Here is a 22,759-nt window from a genome sequence, read left to right on the forward strand (position 1 = left end):
CATACAGCCCAATCTTCAGACAGCTTCCAAATTAGTATGTTATGAAACTAACTGAACTATTTCAGCATCTCAAACATTCAGAGCTTAATACTGCAGTGAACTGTGACCTTCCTGTACAGAGAGAAAAGCGTCAAACTAAAATTTACAACATCACATTTTTTCCCTTCCTCCAGTTCTGAAATTCAAACTTCTATGATTCCATTTCCCTGTAATTTATCTATTCTCAAGGGCTCTTGGTCAACCCAGAGTCCCCGAAACTGGGAGATGGCTCAGGAATACAGGAAGGATTCATTAGACCAATGTTCATTAGCAGTTTACCTCCACAGGTGGGAGAGCCACAGTGTGGTCAAAGGACTTTTTCCTGATGGAAAAGGAGCTCTGGGAGAGATCTGGGCTGAAAGTGTGTAGATTGGCCCAGTTCCACTGTCATATTGTATAATGGACAGGATCTTATAGAAATGACTATTTAGGGTTGGATGGTTTTAGACAAGCATGTATGCATATATATGTGCAAACATGCATTTATATATGCATTCACACAGATGAGGTTGCTTACACACCTTCTTTCCTGCTTCTTACTTTTTATCTGAAAAATGTCAAGATGAGCCAATGCTGCCGGCAGGGGAAAGACAGAGATGTTTGGTGGATTAACTTTTAGTTGAAAATCATTTTCTGCTCTTCCACAGCTATTTTTATGCCTGGACTTCAAAACCTTTCTGTCAGATGGAAAATCTGGAAATTAATGGAAAATAATAGCCTCATTTGAAAATGGAAAAATGAGACACTAAAATTCCAAGTGTCTTTCCTGAGACTGTGCTTTTTTTTTTTTCAGAAAGTAGAAACAGAACCCACTTATTGGGATCCATTCCTGTGTTTTGGTCAGGAAAAAAAGTCTCCTTTATTTCCCTACCATGTCTACATTACAAAGAGGATTTTTTTTTTTTCCCTTTGGAAAGCCTAACACTAGTTGTAATGCATGATATATCTCCTTTTTGTACCATAGATTTATACATCTTAGTAATGGAAAAGACCTATTGCATAATATCATCCACTTGATATGGACTGTGTGTTTGTATGTGCTTTGTCCAGTTTAAGTACCTCTAACCCCTTTCTAGGAGGTTGGCTGTTCTGCAGCCTAATAAATCTAAATGCCAGCAAGGTTGTGCTCAGCCGAGATGGGCGTAAATCGTGTAAACAGTCACGGAATTTAAGTGCTGAGGCTTTTTGTAAAAGCAGTTACAAATTTAGTATATAACATCTCCACTTTATATGGTCTATTTCCTGTTTATCTTCCACTAGAATAACTGCAGAAGCAAAAATCTGCATTTTTAGTTCATTGTAAGTACAGTCAGTTGAGGCTCCATACTGTTTCATAAAATGACTGATATTTCAAAATTTTAAAATGCAAAGTTGAATCACCCAACTTGAAAAAGAAGCTGAGTATGGAATTCTTCTCTGTTCTGTTCTATTCCATGTTCGGATTGGTTTGGTTTGGTTTGGTTGTTTGGGGTTTTTGTTTGTTTTTATCATAAACTGCTTTTTTTCAAACTTCTGATCCATTCAAGCTAGGAAGTGTTGTTAAACTGGTTCTTAGTGGTGCAGAGAACTGACCTGAAGTGAGATTATGTTCTTATTCTAGGTAATTTCCTTAGAAATATAGTATTTTCATTCACTGCCCGCTTCATTCATCCTGTTTATACTTGGATTGTCAAAGTCATCAGGTCCCAACAAACAGGCTCATCTGTCTTGACCGCGTTCTTAATCTGCTTGTAAAAGAAATCACGTTAGAGCTTTTATCAAAGCATATGTTTTTCATATTTTGTCCTCTATAGATCTTGCCTGTCTTATTTAAGAGTAACCTTTGCATATGCAACAGATTCTGCCATACCCTAAAGATTTAATCTTGTCAAACTTGCTGCAGTTTTCCATCAGCAATTTCTCAGACAATCATCAGTCATTTTGACATGTTAGATTTAGTCCACCAAAGTGAAATACTAAGTAACTAGGTCATATTTTCATTTAAATTACGCAGTCGTCTTAACAAAGTCCTGTGTTTACCAGCATTTCTGCCAATACAAAAGCACAAAGGCAAGCTTTGAACTAATAAGGAATAAATGTGTTTGAAGGCTGGAATGGGCAATAGCAAGGTGGCTGTGATCGGATGTGGCTGTCTTGCTTCTCAGTATTCTACTCACATCATATATTGCATATTATTAACTCTTATGCTGCATTGACCCAAAGTTTCTTTGTTCTTTCTTTTATCTGCCATTCTGGAAAGTTCCTTGTTTCACTTTTATTAGTACTGAGATATCCTACAGTGGTTGGGGTTGAGGGCAGGTGGGCATTTAATAGAGGAGAAGGTATATTTCTGTGGGGATTGTGTGGGAACGCCACGTGTACTCTGACATGTGGCAGAGGAAGACACTTCTGTGTTTGTCCTGTTCCCGCTCATCACTCTAATGCCCCAACAAGCTCACGCTCCCCTTCTGCAGCGCTACTCAGTCTCAGCATCACGATTTACAGTATTTGATTCTTCGGTCAGATTACAGGTGGCTGTGTGATATTCTGCAAGATGTTTGAATTACCATACCATATTCTGATTTTTAAAATTAGGATCATACAATGTGAATAGAGCAGCTCTTAAACAGATTAAAACTGGCTAACTTAAGTTCTCAAGTACAGTAGTTATTTACTAGGAGCTGTAATTGTATGGGTGTTCTTCTGTGATGCCAAAGAGAAACCATACTCTTCAGTATTATTGATCTGAAGATAAATATACAAGCCATTCCTGACAAAATCTGTATATGATGGCACAGTGGAATGAAAAAAAATGGAATAAAAGCATCATAAAAATGAGCTGGTGACAAAGATGTCTGTATAAATGCATATTCCAATACAGTTGTTTCAAAAATCATACATTTCAGAAGAAGAATGCAGGCTCTACTTACACCATGATGCAATTTGAAAGGCATCTTTGGCTCAGAGTGTACGAGGATGTCAACATGAGTGCTCCCTGTGCAGCGCTGTGGCAAGAAGAGCATGTGGAATCAGACATAACTAGTGGGAGACAGGAGATCACCTGCTTTCTGTATAGAAAAACAGCAACACATGTACTGGAATATAGAGTTCGTTTGTCTGTATATCTATAAAGAAAATAAAGCTATAAAAACAAAAAGAGGGAGAGTGAAAGAGACACAAACCAGGTTGAAATCTGAATAAAATGCCTCATAATGAGGTAATTTAAGATCTCAATCTCTTTATATCATTTAAAAGATAATTAAAACCTGATTAAAGTCATCATTATCTTTCCATAGAGAAAATAAGGAGTACTAAAAAAGTGCATTAAAGTAATGGAAAAAGAATAAGAAGTGATAGTTGGAAAATGAAATTAAAATTAATAAAGGGAAACAAGGAGGGCAATTAAACAAATTTGCAAACAAAGTTATATGATTAAGGTCTCTTGATAGCTTTAAATTAAATCCAAGCACCTTCCTCAAAGACATATTCCAGACAACCTCAATTTATTCTCTGCAGAATGTCAGTCTCATCCTGCAGATGCTGAGCGACAGATACCGTCATATGATATATAGGCAACGGGGTGATTTGAACCAGTTCTCTCTTCTGCCTGCACTCTCTTAATCAGTAAAATAACTGGTTTGTGTATTGGATTGGGTTTACTATGTTTTCAATGACAACCTGAAACCTCTTCTTGGCCTCAGCAAAGAAATATGTATTTTCCAAACAACGTAGATCTGAGGTAGTAGATGTGAAAACAGAACGGACAGCTCCTCCGTGCAGTCCTTCCCTCACACCCTGTGTCCTGACGCAGCAAAGTCCAGAAGCCAACACAGAATAACGCACAGAGTGTCCCCTCATCACGCGCTTCTCACAGGAATTGTGATGTATTGTTCTTTTCTAACTGCACGTATATCGTCGACCCCATATACATTTCACTGATCAGTCTCTACCTGAGGGACAAAAGACTGAGGAACAAACCAGAAATTTTAGGGCTGAATTGACATAAAAATGCCATCTTTCTAGGTAAAAAAAAACCTGTGTGCACACACATGGACATACATGTTGGACAGTGCATTGCACATTACTTATATGAACACCCAGGAACGTATTAATATAAATTAACGCAATTGGGACCATGGCCAGGCAAATGGCTAATGAGTTTAAATTCTGACAAACATGAGGGAAGGGGTTAGCAGGCGGAGCTCTTGTTTAGCAATATTAGACCACTTTGTGCTTTTCTGTGCCATCATTGAGTATTGCTTGGTTTTGTACTGTGCCTTTTGTGCAAAAAAATATACGTTTTTAATAAAAGAACAGGGAGAAACTTGTTATGTACTTCCAAAGGGGTTGCCTGATGGTAGGGCACAGGAGAGCTGCTGCTTGTAAAAAACATTTATCCTTCCAATAAAATCCATAGCACACCTGGCTCTCCAGTGTGATCCCAAAACAGAACCTGAAAAAAATACAAAATGTACAGGAAAAATGAGATGCTTTCTTCCTGAAGCACATGAGTGGGATGCACTGCCACAGTCATACAGGAGAAGGAACAAGGAAAGTAAAAGTCTTATACAAACTGTCAGCTCTTCCCTTTGTAGCCCAACTCTTACATTGTCTTGTCTTAGATACCTCTTTATCTTTCACACGCTTTGACTGAATAGAATGGTCTGGAAAAGATAAATTACTCTACTTCCCATGAGGATTGATCTCTGCAATCGTGTAAGAGAATTCAGAGGAATTGATGCAGGGACACAACTAGTTTTGCCCAAGAAAAAGGCCATTTGGGGCTCTAGGCAATTAAGGAAGTGACTCAGAAATGTGGCAGAGAGTATATCATCCCTCTCTGATTTATTCTTTTATTTTTTAGGCACGATCAACTAAGGAGCAGCGTTGGGGAGGGCCTCTTCTCTCCAGAAATCACTCCTTGGAGGAGGAATTTGAAAGAGCAAAGGCAGCTGTTGAGGTATTACTTCATTTACTGTTTTCATTTTCAGCTAATGTTCTAAGGATTTCTTATTCATCTTGCAGCACAAGTATAGGAGAAATTTCAAACTGGAATATTTAAAGCAGAGAAAATATACATTTCCTGGAGTTACTCATTTAAAATAGCAGTTTCTCTCTTAAAAAAAAAAAAATAATAATAATAACCTTAGCTATAAATGAAGATTAGACAGAACCAACTCTTCAAGCTCAACTTTTATTGCTATAGCAAGTGAGTCAAGAAAGATTCCCCATAAATGCAAGTACTCTTAAGCTTAAAGTATAAGAGTAAAACATTTTTCCCCAGCAACTGAATGTGTGCAGTCAGTTATTTAAGCTCAGACACAAACCAATTCTCCACTGTGAAAGTGGAATTTGGAATCATTGATATACAGAACACTGCTGTAATGGATAACTGCACGTGTACCAGTAACCACGTACCAATGCATTTTTATGATTAGTGGCAGAATGTTAAACACAGGAGTACTCTCATTTCCTGACAATTTTTGTTTGAAAAGGTGCAGGTATTTGGATAGTTCTCCTATTGCACTTCTGTTTTCTTCACTGACTACTACTTCTCCAACATGAAAAATGCCTCTTGAGTGTTGTCCTATACCACTAGTCCCAACTGAAATCCTGATCCTGTCTAGAAAAATGATGGCATACAGTTTTTTAACAGAATTCAATAAAAAATTAGATACAAGCATCGATCTTGAGCATCATATCTTCTCAGGGATTCAGTCGGTAACCATTCAAAATTCTGTCGCCACAAAATGCCCAGACGAATGCATCCCACCGAGGACAAAAGTTCAGCCTGAACTGAAAGGAGTTGTTAGGGTAGAAAGGATTAGGCTGTGAAACTGATTCCTCGAAAATTATTATTTTTAGCATGAGCTGCAGTCTCATTAGTCTCCAAACATCTAGAACACTTTAGGGATATTTGGGGTTAGATTTACATTTTAGTGCCTGTGTTTTAATACTCCTTTAACTTGAGTTTTTTACCATTGTAATTTCAGTGTTGGAAGTTGAACAATTCTGGATTGATATTGGTTAATTACAAACAAAACTAGGCCTAAATCTTATGTTGGCTTCTAGCTAGAAGCAGAATTTCTCATTTAAGAAATTAATTTGATTTGTAGGTTTTTTTGTTATATGCTAAGGTAAGACTGCATGGTTTCTACCATGTTTTCTGCCATGGTTTCTAAGAATCTTATTGGACAGAAAAAAAATCCTGTCTCAACATACAAGGCTAAAATGGACACAACCAGTAAGTTTATAAACTGAATGCATTTTTCTTGTATTTTCTGAAGGCATTGTGTTCTCCTGATCAAATAGATTATTTGCGAACAACTGCTTGTAACGCACAATAGGGTTTTTTCTGTCACACATCATACACATTTGCCTCTGGCAGGACAGGAGAGACTTGCTTTGAAATTGCCACTGCTTAAAGTGCTCTAGATGTTCCTAATTGCACTGCAGAGTGATCCTTCAGGTGGGACATGTGCTGTATCCTGTGATCGCAACACAGGGAATCTGATGTTCCCAGACATTCAGCCAAAAGAAAAATGAGTTGAGGCCAACAACAGATTACAAAACATTATTGAATTACATTACAGAGTAAAGCAAGGAGGAGAATATATTGTAAAAAAAACCCTCCTGCACATTAAAGGTCATTCTAGAGGGAAAAAAAAAAATATAAGTTGTTAAAATGCCTTACTATAGTCTCAAAAAACAAGTATTAAAAAGAATCTAATTAAATGTTTCTATAACTGTGTAGCTGGCAGTCTCAAGTTATCCTTTCTGCTTAAAATAGAAACTTGAACCAGGTAGTTAAAATGTAAAGGAAAAGATTCTTCAAGACCTTATAGAGCAGTTATTCATTTGCATATGAAAAGAGTTGAATTTTCATCCTAGTTAAAATGAAGTGGTAAGAAAGCTAGAGTGATTGAAATAAATTGCAGCCCATCTCAGAAAGATTAGTGCTTTCTATAAGCACAGAATAGATACAGTTCAAAATTTAGTCTTTTAGGCTTTGGATGTTTCTGTAATATTCTTCAACTGGGAAAGCTCCAAGTGGTAAGATTAGCCAGAAAACTGATCAGGAAAAGGAAGAAAATCTCAGGTCCTTTGTGGCCTAGTTTGAAAGGAATTAATTAACAATTCAGTAGATGAAGACACCAAATTTTATCCTCTACCCAGTATTCACTTTAGAGCTTTGGGAATGGTTTTAAGATGTCAAATTTAAGATTAATGAAGATCTGTGAGGTAATTCTTTCTTAAGAAGGTTTAAAGATGTCTATGCCATTGGGGAATCCTTTAAGAATAAAGAGGTAAGTAAATTAACTTTTTTACTAGAGAGGGTCCAGATTCACTTGCAGTGGTTGGGTGCTTGCAGACTTGGCTACTTTCATCTGTCATTCTGGAAACTGGATGTGAGTTTTGCTTCATCCATTTGCTTTGCATGTGAGGGAAGCACAAATACCCTAAGGCCTTCATGATTCCCAAGTGCCGTACAAATATGCTTTAATGTAATCTTTCTAATAATTAGCTGTGTTTTACCAAAAATTGGTAGTTTTGACTTTTTAAAAAATGCCAGCATGGGGATTCAGATCCATCCTGTACCTATATTCTGTTAAAACAATTGTTCTATCACACACTATCCTATTGGTAATAAGCTGGAATAAATAAAAACAAAACCAAGAAAGTGCAAAAACTTCCAATTGAGAAAAGCCTCAGAGATGGAAAAAAAAAAAGCAGTTTTGGTGTTTTCTTATTCCATGGTTCCCTGATGTAGAGATTAAACTGCAGATGGAAAAGAAATTTTGAGCTGTCCTTCTCAGCATTTTATTTATACCATGTCACATGAGCCGTCTGCCGTATGATAGACTGTTATGAAGCATCATAACATATGACAGCTAAATTATGTGACAATAGTGGGAAGAAGATGGGAATGATTTATTCTAACCTAGGAAAACATAGTCTAGAATAATCAGTTTTATAGTACCCACGAATACCAGTTAGAATCCTTTCTGTACCCATGGTTTTCCCATCTCACTATTTCAACATCCCTTTTGGATGTGCTGAGACTGCCTAAACCACATTTTAAATTGGGACCTAGGATGAATTCAGATGCATTTTATTTGGTCCTCTCTCACATCACAATGGGAATCTTTGCCTTGGAATATATTTTTTTTTCTCTAGACTTTACTAAAAAGGCATACTTTGTTTTGAGAACATATCAGCTAAAGAAATCATATGTATTTAGCACATAAGTTTAACTTACTGTGTCTTCCACATTGAAGAGTATGTTGACGCAGTGATTCAAAGAAAGAAGCACCACAGAATGTTTCTTTCTTATGCATTGGTCAAGAAGGAGCACTACAAATTAATTTTCGGCAGTGCAGGACACGCAAAATTCTACAGTTAAAGTTAGGAAAATAGGTAAGTTTAGAAATTAGCCAGCAATATTCAGATAATATACCCCATCCTCCAAACCCCTTCACTGTATTGTATGAAGTAAAGAGCCTGGAATTAATTTTGCCTCCCATTTGTTTAACTGCTTCAGCGTATTTTTAAATACTGAGAGTAAAAAATAGCCTCTTTGACAAAATGCAGAATATTCTGCTTGGAAGTAGCAAGATGGTATAAACCTTTTTCCTGGTTGTCATTCCACTTAACTGCTGCAGATGATCTGACAACATGTTAAATGTGTTCAACTGGTCTGAAAACTTCTGGTACATCAAAAGTAATTCGCCAGCATTAAGGCAGCAAAAACATTGAAATTAAGTAATTGGCACCAGTCACATAGCAAATACAGTTAAAATTAGACGTAGGAGTCTTGAGCCAGAGCCAGATTTTCAAAAGCACTCAATATTAATTTAACCCTCCTGCCACTAAAGTCAGTGATAAAATTGCTACTAACAACAGCTGAAACAGACTTGGGCCTTTAACCAAGACTATGTAATATTTATGGGTCTCTTCCTCAAGGACATTAAGCTGCTCTGCCATTGACATTTTTATTTGTCACAGCAATATTACAGCATTTTATCAGGTGCTGTACTTGTGCATGATCCAGTTGCTCAGTGCAACTCTGCCGTACCAGCTTCAGAAACCCCATGTGCTGGACGTGCTTAGAAAGCTGTAGCTGGGACTTAAACCCATCTGTCCCAAACAAGCAAATCTTTGCTTCTAGTTCAAAAGAACAGCTGGGTCCTGGCTCATGTCCAAGTAGCAAATGATGAGTTGAGAGATGTTATAGCAAAACAAGTCTTCTCCCCGTGATGTCTTTCCTCTGCCTTTGACACCCTATAGATAGACATGAAGCATGGCTACTTGAATGCATAGTAACCAGCTTGCTGAGTGGAGTATGCACAGAGTGAACTTCTATGTGAATTATAAATATGTAATTAAGCAGCAGAATTTGAACTTAAGACCTAAACCCACTTCTATGCTTGCTCACAATCCACAGAAATGTTATTTGATCTGTTTCCAAATCATTGATTCATGAGGGACTTTTGTGGGAAAAATACAAGAAACTATTCTAATATAAACTCATATATACATATGTATCTATATATGATTACTTCTTTAAGTTGATCTGTTTAAAAAGACATTACTGATTACTTTTCAGTAGTTTTATTAATCTGTAGGAAATGGAAATTTCCACTCTTTTTACCTCACCCTGAAACTAAAAATTACTGCTAGTAAAAACACGGTCAAGTAATTTTTTTTCTTCAGTGCAGTGGAGATTTGCTCTGAATGCAAAACAGCTGATAGAGGCATCTGTTGAACAGGGTACTTTAAGGAATTCAAGTGCCTCTGGTCATGGCTGATAAAAGAAAGAGCAATCCAATTCATTATCCCAGCCTTTTCAAACCCTAAATGGACACTTCAGCACAATCTCACAACTATCTAAAATATGGTATTTCCATCAAATTTGGAATGAAAGCAAATTTTGAAACCTCAGAAATTGTTGTGTAAGAGTTGTCATGTTCTGTTTGCTTCTATTACAAAGAGTGAAAGAATGATTGACGTTTGTTTCCTAGTCCCCAGAGGGACAGAGCAGGTACCTTCACAGATCAAATAATTACATAATTCAGACAATTCTGAGTTTCCTGGAAGAAGGTGCTGGATCAGAGCGATAGGGAAATGCCTGTTAGATTTCTGGACAGGGAATGCACCTTGCCAGTTGTGAAGAGCCTCATGACTTACAGCAACCACACCTACTTAGCCAGTGCGGGTCCTCCTAATCCTTCCCACCTCATCTCAAAGGTTCTCCCTGCTGACTCACTCTAGAGATGTTCACAGTCTGTGTTTGTCTTTCTCCCAGTGCCTGAGGAGGGTTGTAGCAGGCCAGGCAATCCCAGACTAACTAAGCTCTATTTTTGAACATCATGCCTGGCTGTGGAGCAGTAGCAAAGCGGTCAGTCTTGTAATGAAGACTGAGACAAAACCGTCTGGACCAGTTTATAATACCTTCAAATAATTTGAGTTAGCACCTCACACTCAAATAGTTCTGTCTAAACCTCAATAGTATTATCTGTACTGTTGTCTTTGACATAAATAAGCTGAGAGACTGTGCTCTCAGTAGTGTCAGTTCACTGAAGTTCTGGCCATGACCTTGTAGGAACTGGAAAACTTTGCAAAGGCTCATAGTGCTGAGCATATGTTCTTCTATAGAACTGCTTTTCAGGGTTTGTGAGTAATGTGTGGAGGCTGAAAAAATAGCACCTTAACTTGGATTCTCCCCTCTTTTTTTCCCCAATTCTATTTCTGGTTTTTGGCATCATTTTCTAGTAGCCACAGTGGTTCCCTCGTTATGGTTGTTACACATCCTAAATCTCATTCTGTTTTCATCATTTCTGTTTCTCTTGCATATGCATTTTTCTGTCTTGACTTCGAGCTGAATATTAATCTTACTGTACAATTTTATAACCTCTTATCAATTACTCCCACCAGTACTCCCACCATGCAATATTAGGATTTCTCCACTATATCAAAAGCCCCATTTGTATTAACTGTCTTGTGTAAACACCCTCTAAGTTTTGCTGTTACTCTTTTTACATAATTGAAAATGATGCTGAAACTACGAAAGGGGGATGCTTGTTCCCTTTTAAACAGTTTTATCTATTGTTATTCTTTAGCATCTATGCCTGGTTGACTTTTTTCTTTTTTTCTTTTTTTTCATCAGGGAACAGCAGCATTTATTTCCTTCAAATTTTATGTAACAATTTGTTGTTAACATCAATAAGATGCAGTGTAAGCTGCTGCAAATCCTGCTTCAAATAAAACATATGCTGCCTCTGAGATAGAGAGTTTTCTGTTGACGAAATGCATTCCAATATAAGAGATTAAATTTAATTATATAGAATTCCAAATTTGTGCTGTAGTATTTCAGTCAGTATGATTATTAAGAGAATTAATACTGCTCAGCCAAAAATTACAAGAAAGAAATTAAAAGCTTACCATTTTAAAGTTTTGTTGTTCATTTTCTTCCCTTTTTTCCTCTTTTCTCTTCTAGTCAGACACAGAGTTTTGGGATAAAATGCAAGCAGAATGGGAAGAAATGGCTCGCAGAAACTGGATTTCAGAGAACCAGGAAGCACCAGGGCAAGTCACCATCTCAACCATTGAGAAGGTAACACCAAGTTTTTTTAACAAAGAATGTTCTTCCTGTGAAGAGATGAGATACGAGCCTCAGCTGTTCAAGGGAACACAAGAAAACTGGACACAGTGAATAATTTCACCCCAAAGAGTTCTTCCTCTTTAAGTGCCTGTGAGTGAGGTAGATTTAAAAGACCTTACCATAGTGAGAACACATTTAGACTTGCAGACTGCCTGAATTCAGCTGAAAGGATCATGAAACAAACTGCTGGATTATGGACACTTAAGGAAGAGCACCAAATAAGAAAATCTGGGCTTGCACATTCAAACACTGTTGAGGATAGAAATGATGGAGATTCTGTCTCTCTTCTTCATTCCCTCCCTTGTAGGTTTTAATTTGATTTATATTATGTAGCTGATATTAGGATGTACCCTTTAAATTGCACTGGCAAGAGAGAAAAAGGCAGAATTTAAGGAAATTCTGAAATAACCTGAGGCGCTTGCAACACTGTTCTCTCTCGAAGGTTAATTGAAGATTTCAGGGTATTAACTGCACAGACACCAGGTTACAGGCACTGCAGGGGATCAACCACTTGATGTGTGCTCTGTACCATTAAATCGGATGTGCTGGGCTCAAGCCAGGTTCAGTTCTGCTGTTATTGCAGTCAGTGTGAGTTGTTGCCATTACCTTTGATGGGAGCACGAGAGCCTAACATGAGTACTGGGAAGCATATCTTCAGAGCTAAAGTAAAAATAAAGAACAGAACCCTAACTGTCCGGCAATGCTGACTTTTTACACCTTTTGTCATTGAAATTTCATGGAGGAGCTCACAGTGTTTTCATAGAAGAAAGGATGTTTACATCCAGTTGGAAAATAGTGAGTCATTCCATTTTATTGAGTTGCCGTTCCTTGCTACAATGCTTCATCACGGGTCCATTGTTCCTTCTCCAGGGTTATTATTTCCATACTGAGAATCCCTTCAAAGACTGGCCTGGTGCTTTTGAGGAAGGACTGAAAAAAATGAAAGAAGGTGACCTGCCGGTTACAATCTTATACCTGGAGGCTGCTATTCTGCAAGAACCCAATGATGCAGAGGTACGTGCTCACGCGCCTTTTACTGATAAAGGAAAAGGGACTCCTTTTAGCGTGCGGTGATGGAATGATTTCAGGGCTCAAACCTTTGCTAGTCATGACTGACTGAAACAGACTGAACCTTAGTGGTCATTTTGGAATAGTGCGTGACTTGAAATAAATAAAGGTGAGCTTTTCATAAGATGAGAATCTATTTTTGAAATGATAGCATTTCCAAGCTGTCATTTAAAAGCATTTGAAAGAGACAATATTTCAAACGTTTCCTCCTTTTCTTGAAGTTTTCAAACAATCTTTTAAAACTGCTATTGAAAATGTGAACATTTTTGATTTAACAAGAACGATGACAATTTTTTAGAAGTTATACCAATTTCTGGAATATTAATGTTTTCAGTGAGTATATATTTGAAGTCTGTTTTCTGTGAAACATGAAAAATATTTACAGTGTAAGTATCTATGTTTCTTTGAATGTGTTGCTACATTAAATTAGGCAGCAGTATTTTGAAAAGCAGAGAGAATTCACAGACTCTCTAGAACCCCTTTAACTTCTACAACTTAAAAATTGTTCTTCACTGTTATCCATAAAATTCTACTAAGATTTAAAATGTACAGTAATTAAAATTTAAGAAATCATCATGTGATCACACACTCACAGAATACCTTTGCATTAATTGATTATAAGTATTATCAGACCCACAGATATTCAAAACCACATTGATCTGTAGCGTTGGTATGCACACTGTAGAAAAACCTGTAGTCAGTGCTGGACAGATCTGCTATTTTTATTTACCCCGCTGCTTACAGTGATATCAGTTGTAGCTGCTTACTATATAACAAAATAACACAATAATCATTATTTTTACAGGCCTGGCAGTTCCTTGGCATAACACAGGCAGAGAATGAAAATGAGCAGGCAGCCATTGTCGCCCTCCAAAGGTAGATGAAGATAATTGCTAATTAAGGGGTATGATGAGTATTAGCTAATGGAAGCCTAGGTATATTTAACGTCATACTTATCTTGTAACATGAAGCATCTATTTAACTAAATGAAGCATTAGCATAGATATAGAAATCTTCCCAGTGATTTCAGAGGCATGACTAGTGGTTAATATTTCTGAATTATTAAATAAGTGCAATATTTAATCTAGTAAACTAAGTAGTTGCACAAAAGAAAAGTTACATGGCCAGATAAACATGAATTAGGCATAATGCAAATAAAGTGCCTTTTTGATATTCTAGCCTCTTGGCATATTTTCTGTAGTTTGTCCTTTAATTAAGAGGCTTTCTTAATTGGAATGAGTTCCCTTCAGCTGCTGAATACTAAACTGACAACATTTCTAGGTTGATAGGGATGCGAAGATCCCAGTATGATTGTATGTAAAACATCAGTTCCAAAATATCAGCATTAATATTATCCTTCTATAGTGGGTTTTCATGTTTCCATTTGAAGCAAGTACCCTCTCCACTTTCAATTGCATTTGCAATGTTAACTACGCAGTCATTTCACTGGAGGATACTCTAACTAATTTACATGTCACTTATTAGCTTACCTGGAGAGAAATCCAAGGGGTTGCCTGATTTAGGGAGCTTGCTCATCCCCACAGTTTTGAAACAAGCAACAGTGATATTCACAAAATAGACTAGATTCTGGTTTCAGTTAATGGCATATAACTGTAGAAAGGCTACTCGATAGGCTCCAGCTTTATTGAAGAAAAACTAAGAATTCAGGATGACTGAGAAGATTCATAAAGGTGGAAGAAATACCTCTTTGTATACCTGCAAACCATATTGAACTGTTTGCTTGAATTTACATAAAGCTTCTCTTTGTTTACTAGACAGGTAACTAAAAAAATGAATCTACCTACACTTACTCATAACCAGAAGAATGAAAACAAAGCTTGTATGGATACATTTCTGTACATATGTGTGTGTGTATATGCATGTGTCTCTGTACACATATGCAAAATGCACTTATCACAGAAAATAAGACGAAGTCCCTTCTTTAAAAATATAATTGGGTAGATCTTGTGTGACTGATTTTTTTTTAATACAGATTATTTTGGAATAATTAAAGAATTATGTTTGGCTAAAAAAATACCTCAATATATTTTTATTTTCTGCCTAGGTGCCTGGAACTACAGCCAAACAACCTAAAAGCTCTGATGGCCCTGGCTGTAAGTTATACTAACACTGGCCACCAACAAGAAGCCTATCAAGCTCTAAGAAACTGGATAAAGCAAAATCCAAAATACAAATATATAGCGAAAAGCAAAAAAGGGTCCCCAGCACTTACCAGGAGAATGTCTAAGACATCAGATGAAAGGTAAATGCAGTATAAATCCTAATGGCAGAAATTTTAATGAAGTCACTAGAAATGGTGGTGCATGCTGTGCCCCCTTACTCTGTAGAAGTCCAGCCTGTTCCCTCTGATGGAAGACTCAGTGTCTCCAGTGGCAAGAGTGGGAACCCAACACAGGACATTTGGTTTAGCAAATGAAGGCTTGATCTTATGCCATCCCTGGAAGTTTAAACAAACAAACCACCCAAACAAACAAACACCTGAAAAGAGATGCTTTCCCATTACTCCCATCGCTTTCCTCTGACCTTGTCTGCTGTCTCTATATTCCCACATCCTCATTCTTCAGCTGTTTCCAAACCCAGGCCTGTATCCAGCTCTTACATGTGTGTGTTCTTCCTACTGCTCAGCGTATTTCCTATATCCCAACCAAGCCACTAGAAGCCAGGAATGACAGCCATTTTGCAGTGGGACATGCCTTCAGTTCACTGAAAATATTGGAAGGTAGCATCTGTTTGTTTAACAGCCATTTCAGTTCTAAGCAGAGAGACACTGTTGTAATTTGTTGTAATCTGACTCCAGCCTTGCAGAGGAGCAATAATAGTAGGAGGTAGCAGCCATTTTAAGTAACAAAAAAAGAAATCATGAGTTGGCAGCCCTTCATCAAGATTTCATGAGGTTGGTAAGTAAGTATTTCTGAATTGTGAGATGCATGATAAAGTTATTAAAGGCATAAACATGATTATAGAACCAAAACACTAGGGCTATCCACAGCCTGTCATGTTGAACACAGGCCTTCTGGTTTACACTTATCACTTACAAGCCCTGGGTTGACAAGATAATTTAGTATAAGCAAAAATAAAATATGCAAGTTCGATTTAATTGCTAAACATGTTATTCTACCGCTGACATCTGGTGTTGTCAGTGCAAAGGTTTTATGAAGCCTACAGTGGGTACCAAGGTCTTAAATTTTGGCATCTTTCTTCAGGGGTCTTGACTAGTCACTTGATCTGTTCCTCTTCAGAATGACTGCTCTCTTTGCCAGTAATTAACTCTTTTATGTCTGAGAAACTCAGCCCATTCTAATAGTTTTAATAAGCTTTCACATTATCTCACTTGGGTTCATAGCTGCACTTTGACTTCATACAATCATAGAATCATTTAGGTTGGAAAAGACCTTTAAGATCATTGAGTCCAACCATTAGCCTAAGACTGACAAGTCCACCATTAAACCATGTCCCTATGAATCTTATCTACACATCTTTTAAACACCTCCAGGCATGGTGGCTCAACCACTTCCCTCGGCAGCCTGTTCCAATGCCTGACAACCCTTTTCATGATGAAATTTTTCATAATATCCAATCTAAGCCCCCTGAGATGCAACTTGAGGCCATTTTCTTTTGTACTGTCACTTGCCACTTTGGAGAAGAGATTGACCTGCACCTTGCTACAACCTCCTTTCAGGTAGTTGCAGACAGCGATAAGGTCTCCCCTCAGCCTCCTTTTGTCCAGGCTGAACAGCCCCAGCTCCCTCAGCCGCTTCTCATAAGACTTGTTCTCTTCTTTATATAGGTGAACTTCATTACACAGGTGAAATTTTTATTCCAGACATGAGTTTACAACAGCACCTGGAAGTAAAGCTTTGCCGTGATGAAGCTGAAGAAGCTTATTTTCACATTCTAGGAGTATACCACTTCTGATACATCCACTACAAGGATTTTAATTTCTGGCTATACAATCAATATTGCAATTTTTGTAAAGAACTGTAAGATGAAACTTTAAGGTATTTTTCACCCTTGTCTAGCTCATTACTTGAAGAAGTAAAGGACTTGTACCTGGAGGCTGCTCACCAGAATGGTGATATGATAGACCCTGACTTGCAGACGGGACTTGGAGTTCTTTTCCACCTGAATGGAGAATTTAACAGAGCAATAGATGCATTTAGTGCTGCTTTAACTGTTCGGCCAGAGGTACATTTTATGCTTTCAAGTTTTTAAGATTTTAGCTTTACAAGCCATTTTCTTTCTCCCCTCTTGATCAGGCTAATATTTATGAGATGTCACTTCAGCCATTAAAATTTTAATACCTGAAGTAGAAATGTTAATTACAAGACAGTCCCATTTAGAAGCAAATTTATACATGTCCAGTTTCTAGCTGTGTGCTGATTAATTGTCCTAGCTATATAAAGTTGCCTATAATCATGAGTTAGAACCTCACATTCCATGTCAATTAAGAGAAGCTTCGATACTGTTATTTTCTGCAGTCCTCCTTACTTTACTAGCAAAAATGAGCTATCATGTCCCTTTTTGACACCCACAGTAGAAAACTCATTTTCTCACCAGGACTACACATTATGGAATCGTCTTGGAGCAACATTGGCAAATGGGGATCGAAGTGAAGAAGCTGTTGAGGCCTACACACGTGCTTTAGAAATACAGCCTGGCTTCATTAGGTCCAGGTACAATTTAGGGATAAGCTGCATCAACCTAGGCGCATACAGGTAAGTTACAAAAATGTGTAAACAAAAAGCTCAGGGTCATGGCCACTAAGTGAAAAATAATTTTCTAGCTGGAGTTATCCAAGAAACAAAATAAAAATAATAATCAGAATATAGCTACATAATCTCAGCTATTGAAAATTTGGTAATTATTTTTCACCAACTACTAACAAAGCAATGATGCTTTTCTTCTTTTCACAAATTCTACATAACGGAACTACTGATCTCTTAAAAGAAAATTTGACATTCTCATTCAGCAAGCTGCTTAAGCATTTTTTTATGTCTAAGTGCAAGTACTCATTATAATCAGTGGGATTGCTCTCACATGTAAACTTAGTCCTGTGCTTAATAGCTTTTCTAAAAGAAAACATAAGAGCGTGTCTTTAGAAAGGAAACTTCAGTTAAACTGCTTTAAATAACTAATGCCATCAAAACCACTTTCAGTACATCCTTCAGGATTCAAGGGTGATATTTCAGGGTCCTAACTGTCAGCTTAGGACAGTTAAGATGAAGAGGAGCTTTGCAGCAATGGAGACAGTATCCCCAGATGTATGGATAGAGTGAGCTCTGCATTACTACAAGCTATATCCACTTGTTTAAAGAAAATCAAGCAAGAATAACAGAAAGAGACTGATGAACTGCAAATTATATTGCTTGTTTCTTTTTTCTTCTCCCCTACAGAGAGGCTGTCAGTAATTTTCTCACTGCTCTCAGTTTGCAAAGGAAGAGCAGGAATCAACAACAGGTTCCCCATCCCGCTCTATCGGGCAATATTTGGGCAGCACTTCGAATTGCTCTGTCTATGATGGACCAGCCAGAACTATTTCAAGCAGCGAATGTGGGTGATCTAGACATTCTGTTAAGAGCTTTTAATCTAGAGCCGTAATGAAAAGTATCCACAAATTGATTAAATTGTATTCGGAAACAGAGAACTCTTTTATTACTCATCTCAAAATGACCACATTTTCCAAAAGATCATGGCTGTAGATCAGTAGGGGAATTATCTTGGACATTATTCAAAAAGAAAAGTTCAAAAGCACAAAATATTGTACATAAATTCAAACTCAAAGGACTGGGAATGGGCTTGTGGCTAATCTGACAAAGCCCTGAACTAGATGAAATAGCCGTTTCTGAAGAATCTTCATCCCATGCAAGTTATATCTCTCTCCATACACACAGCTATACAAAGAAAAGTATATTAAGAACAAACCTAGATAGTCATTATTGCACATTAGAATGGCAAGCAATGCATCCAAGGAACCTACTTAGTAGCTCATCGCACTGTGCTGACAGCACTTTGCCCTCCAACATGGATTCCCCATCCTTGTTTCTTTGTCAAAAAGTCTTCTCAAGGTCTGTTTTTAACATAGCTCTGAAAATAGATGCATGTAAAATGGATGAACTTTATGTTGAATATACTTATTAGTTTGCAGCCAAGAAAATTTTTGTTTCCAAAGGCACCTTGATTAATTTGGGCCAAATTCTGCAGGCTCACAGAGTTGTGAATCGTGCAATATTAAGAGGAACATTGTACAAGGAAGTCTATGAAATTAGGCCACGTACACATGGGAAGGCCAAGTGTTGCCAGCAGAAGTGGTAATTTGCACTAGAACTGTTGCTGTTTAAACCAGCTATCCCTGATCTTGGACAGAGTGTGTCTGCTTCAATGGAGCTCAACAGGATCTGCGCCTATCTACGTACTTATGCACTTTAATCTTCCTTTTTCTAAAACAGTGCTATGCTGTTATTTTAGTTACTAACAACAGAATGTATGGGATAGCCTTATCGGCATAAAGGACCAAATATCATTTCCTGAAATGTGATGAGAAGGGTTTCAATATTCTTATGTTTTAAAAATGCAAATACAGTGTAAACTGCAATATCTATTAGAAAGATTATTCTATTATGCATCTGTCAGGTACTACACACATACATGCATGTGCATGCACATACATGTTGTATGTGAATTATGTCATTTCAGAACATAATAAGCCACAGATCTTTATTGCAAATAAAGAAAAGTCTTCATAGGAGTTAATGCCTGCAGACCATGCTCAAGGGAAAATTTTCCCTGAAAAAAATTGGTCTATATAATGCTTGTAGGATTGAGACTAAGATTTGATCCTGGTGTTATGGCAAGCAGTAGCAAAAAAGTCTCAGTGATTTCCATGATAGCAGACTAAATCCTTAGGTAACATCAGTATTCGTAGCTACTTTAAAATGTATATATATGTACACCATCTTAATTTTCCAAAACTGGATGAATGGGGAACAGCACTGGGGGCAGCACACTGCCACGTGGTAAATGGATTGATTTGGCTACAGTGCACATTTAGCTCAAGGTGAAGGGATCAAAGACAGGAACAGAAATTTTTAAGGAGGCAATTTTCAGTTGCTGATATTTTTAATACCTTTCCCTAAATAGTGAAAGATAAAAAGTGCAATTAGATGGCTACTGTGTTGATCTGTGGTCAGGAATTCAATGTACAGGGTAGCTATTGAAATGTGTTAAAGTGGGACAAATAGCACATTTTCTATAGACATCATTAAAAGAAAAATCCAGCTCAATCAGTTGTAATAAAACAAAATGCAACTGCACAGATCACAGAGAAAGAAGCTCTGTGGAAATTGGACAGTTTCACCAGTACAAAGTTGACATTTCTTGCAGCTGTCTGTTTTTTTGTGCAACCTCTTAAAGAAAAATTCCATGTAAAACGGTGTAACAACTGCATCACTAACTATAGTTTGTTAAATAAAAACAACCAATTCTGATTAAAAAAAAAGGCTCACCCCATACTCTCTCCCACAGAACAGAGATACTGAAATGGCTATAGGAATTTTTTTAATAGTGCTTTATCATTGTTTATATATCTATTCCTATTTCTCTATGAAGCATTCCATAACTGATTCTTGCAACTTTCTCTAAAGACTGGTTATCAAGGACTCAATGGGAATGTCACTTTAGCTAAGTGGGCTGCTGTATGCATATCTGCTGACAACAGTTTGCTCTTTTGCTTTGACAGCACTGTGTGATGACAGCTCTTTATTGATAAGGCAGAGCAGAAGGTGCAGTGCAGTTGAATCTGGAAAGTGATAAGAGAGAAGGGAGACAGCTTTGAGATGAGCCTGTAAAGCAAAGCCATATGTGCTTAGATCTTGCTTGATGCCATGCCATCACACAAGTTGCTCTAGAATATCCTCTGTGCTGGGCTGTAAGATAATCAGAGCCTATCCAGACCAGTTAGCTGTTCAGAAGCTTTATTTTTATAGTTTTCAAATAAAAAAAGAAAAACTTAACTGCTTGACTTCTCAGAGACTGAATGACAAGGGGCATTTGATGCTCATGTCAGTCCACTAAACCTCTTCTCCTCTAGCATGTGGACAAGTAACATAGCAATTCTGTTAGGAAAACCTAATGCAACTCTCCTAGCTTCCCCCAAAAGAACAGACAAAATAAGTAGCTTTTGATTTATCCTGGGATAGACTGCTCAAAATTGCATTCAGCTGCTGATACGTGTCCACATCCATGTGACTGGTATGAGGAAAATTGTGTAAACATGGAGACAAATCACTGGGGCTGTACTCTTCCTCCTGAGGGGGTACTGAGGCCTCCAGTTCATCACAAGCACTGCAGTTCTGCCACACGGGACACAGGCTACAGAGCCTATTAAAAGGGATTGTGCACACTCTTGGAGATTATTTCGACTTTTCTCTCCTCTTCTAGATAGCCTATGGCCCGTTAACCACATACCACTGACTAAGACACTCGGTGAGGGAAAGACTAAAGCAGACAGATTTACAGGGAACAGTGGCACATCTCCTCACACCAGACACCAGTTCTGGCCTGGTCTGTGTGGGAGAATGGCTGGCGACTGAGCTCACTGACAGGTCAGGCTCAGCAGCTCTTGGTACTTGTGGAGACTTCTTCAATTTTATGGGCTTTATCATCTTTCTTTAGCCCCCACTACCAAGCACTGTCAGTGCAGAAGACAGGATTAGATACAGCTTTGATCTGACCTCCTCATGGTGTTTCTTGGATATTCAGTGGTGAGCACGTATATCTGCCTGAAACAGCAAGAGGAAACGTGAGGAGGCTGCAGCATATTAAAGTGAAGAGGAAATTCATCTACTTATACTTCTAACCAGGCACAAGGTAGGATAAATCAGGTGGCTGCTGAACACTGGCAGATTGAGCCTGGGAGTGACAGACAGGAAATCTGGGTCCTCAGTGCTCCCTGTGAGCTCGACCAAGTCAAACCTGTTGCCACCCCTGACTTGCCCAGGTGTGCAAGGAAGGCAGAAGGGCAGAGAACAGCCATTGCATGTGACAGCACCACACAGAGCAGGGAAGCACTGCTGTTTCACAGGCTGCACGGGTGAGGTCACCACTCACATAAATGGAAAGATAACACACGAACACAAGGATGCTCATGTCTCAGTAAGGAAGCAGTTTTACACCAACACTAGCAATTTCAACAAAGAGACTCAGAAGCATTTCAGAACAACTGTACAGCATTTATGGGGTGATGCTAACTTAGGGTGCTGCAGTAGTTTACCATCATCTCCCACCCATTTCCCCTTCTTGTTACTCCTCTCTTTCTCCAGAAGTGACTAATCACTGCCAGGTAATTGATTCTAATTTTTTAAGTCTTTCTTCTATTTTATATTTAATGCAGTTAAGAAATGTTTTCCTAACCCCAGCTTGTGACTGTCCCTCTCCTCCACAAAGCTTTCTGAATATTTATGACCTATACGTCCAACCCATCAAGCTGCTGAACACTGAAAGTCTGTGGTTTTCAGAGGAGCGCTCAGCACTTTGCATGATGAGCTGGTGTGCAGGTATTCAGTTCCTGGACCAGGGCTGGCCTCTGGTACCGCTGCACATGCTGAACAGGCACCAAAATCAAAGGGATTACTTATGGAATGAGGATTTGTGATGAAACAACTAGGGTCATTCTTGCTGATCTCTTTAAACTGTAAGAACTCAAGAAACCTTGTTGCAATAGACTGGTTTATGTCAGTTTGGAGAACTGTTTGATCTTTAGGGAAACACATATACATATCTGTATCTAACAGTATTTTCTTATGATCTGATAAACCACAGCACTTGTAAAAAATACTGAGGGGGAGGTTCAAAAGACACAAAACCTCACAGGACAATATTGCATGCAACTACATTAACAAATAGTCACTGAAATGTTAACACAAAGCATGCAGCAATCCTACTTGAGTACATGTTTACAGAATGCATGCACAAGGCCCACACATAGGGTATTTT

General features: G+C 38.0%; 1 protein-coding gene across 3 annotated transcripts in view; it reads left to right on the top strand.

Moving 5' to 3' along the window:
• PEX5L (peroxisomal biogenesis factor 5 like) overlaps positions 1 to 18,367 on the top strand; it is a gene marked incomplete at its 3' end in the record, with an annotated part of 37,790 nt that extends 19,423 nt beyond the window's left edge. For all 3 annotated transcript variants that reach the window (XM_082056132.1, XM_082056133.1, XM_082056134.1), the window contains 8 exons: positions 4,883 to 4,978; positions 11,516 to 11,632; positions 12,551 to 12,694; positions 13,554 to 13,624; positions 14,814 to 15,011; positions 16,789 to 16,954; positions 17,327 to 17,484; positions 18,163 to 18,367. In XM_082056132.1, coding sequence (XP_081912258.1) covers positions 4,883 to 4,978; positions 11,516 to 11,632; positions 12,551 to 12,694; positions 13,554 to 13,624; positions 14,814 to 15,011; positions 16,789 to 16,954; positions 17,327 to 17,484; positions 18,163 to 18,367 — 1,155 coding nt within the window. The remainder of the gene's footprint in view (positions 1 to 4,882; positions 4,979 to 11,515; positions 11,633 to 12,550; positions 12,695 to 13,553; positions 13,625 to 14,813; positions 15,012 to 16,788; positions 16,955 to 17,326; positions 17,485 to 18,162) is intronic.
• Between the last annotated feature and the right edge of the window lie 4,392 nt (positions 18,368 to 22,759).

The sequence above is a fragment of the Streptopelia decaocto genome (genome assembly GCF_964273445.1).
Source record: "Streptopelia decaocto genome assembly, chromosome: 6".
In the NCBI taxonomy this organism is placed as follows: domain Eukaryota; kingdom Metazoa; phylum Chordata; class Aves; order Columbiformes; family Columbidae; genus Streptopelia; species Streptopelia decaocto.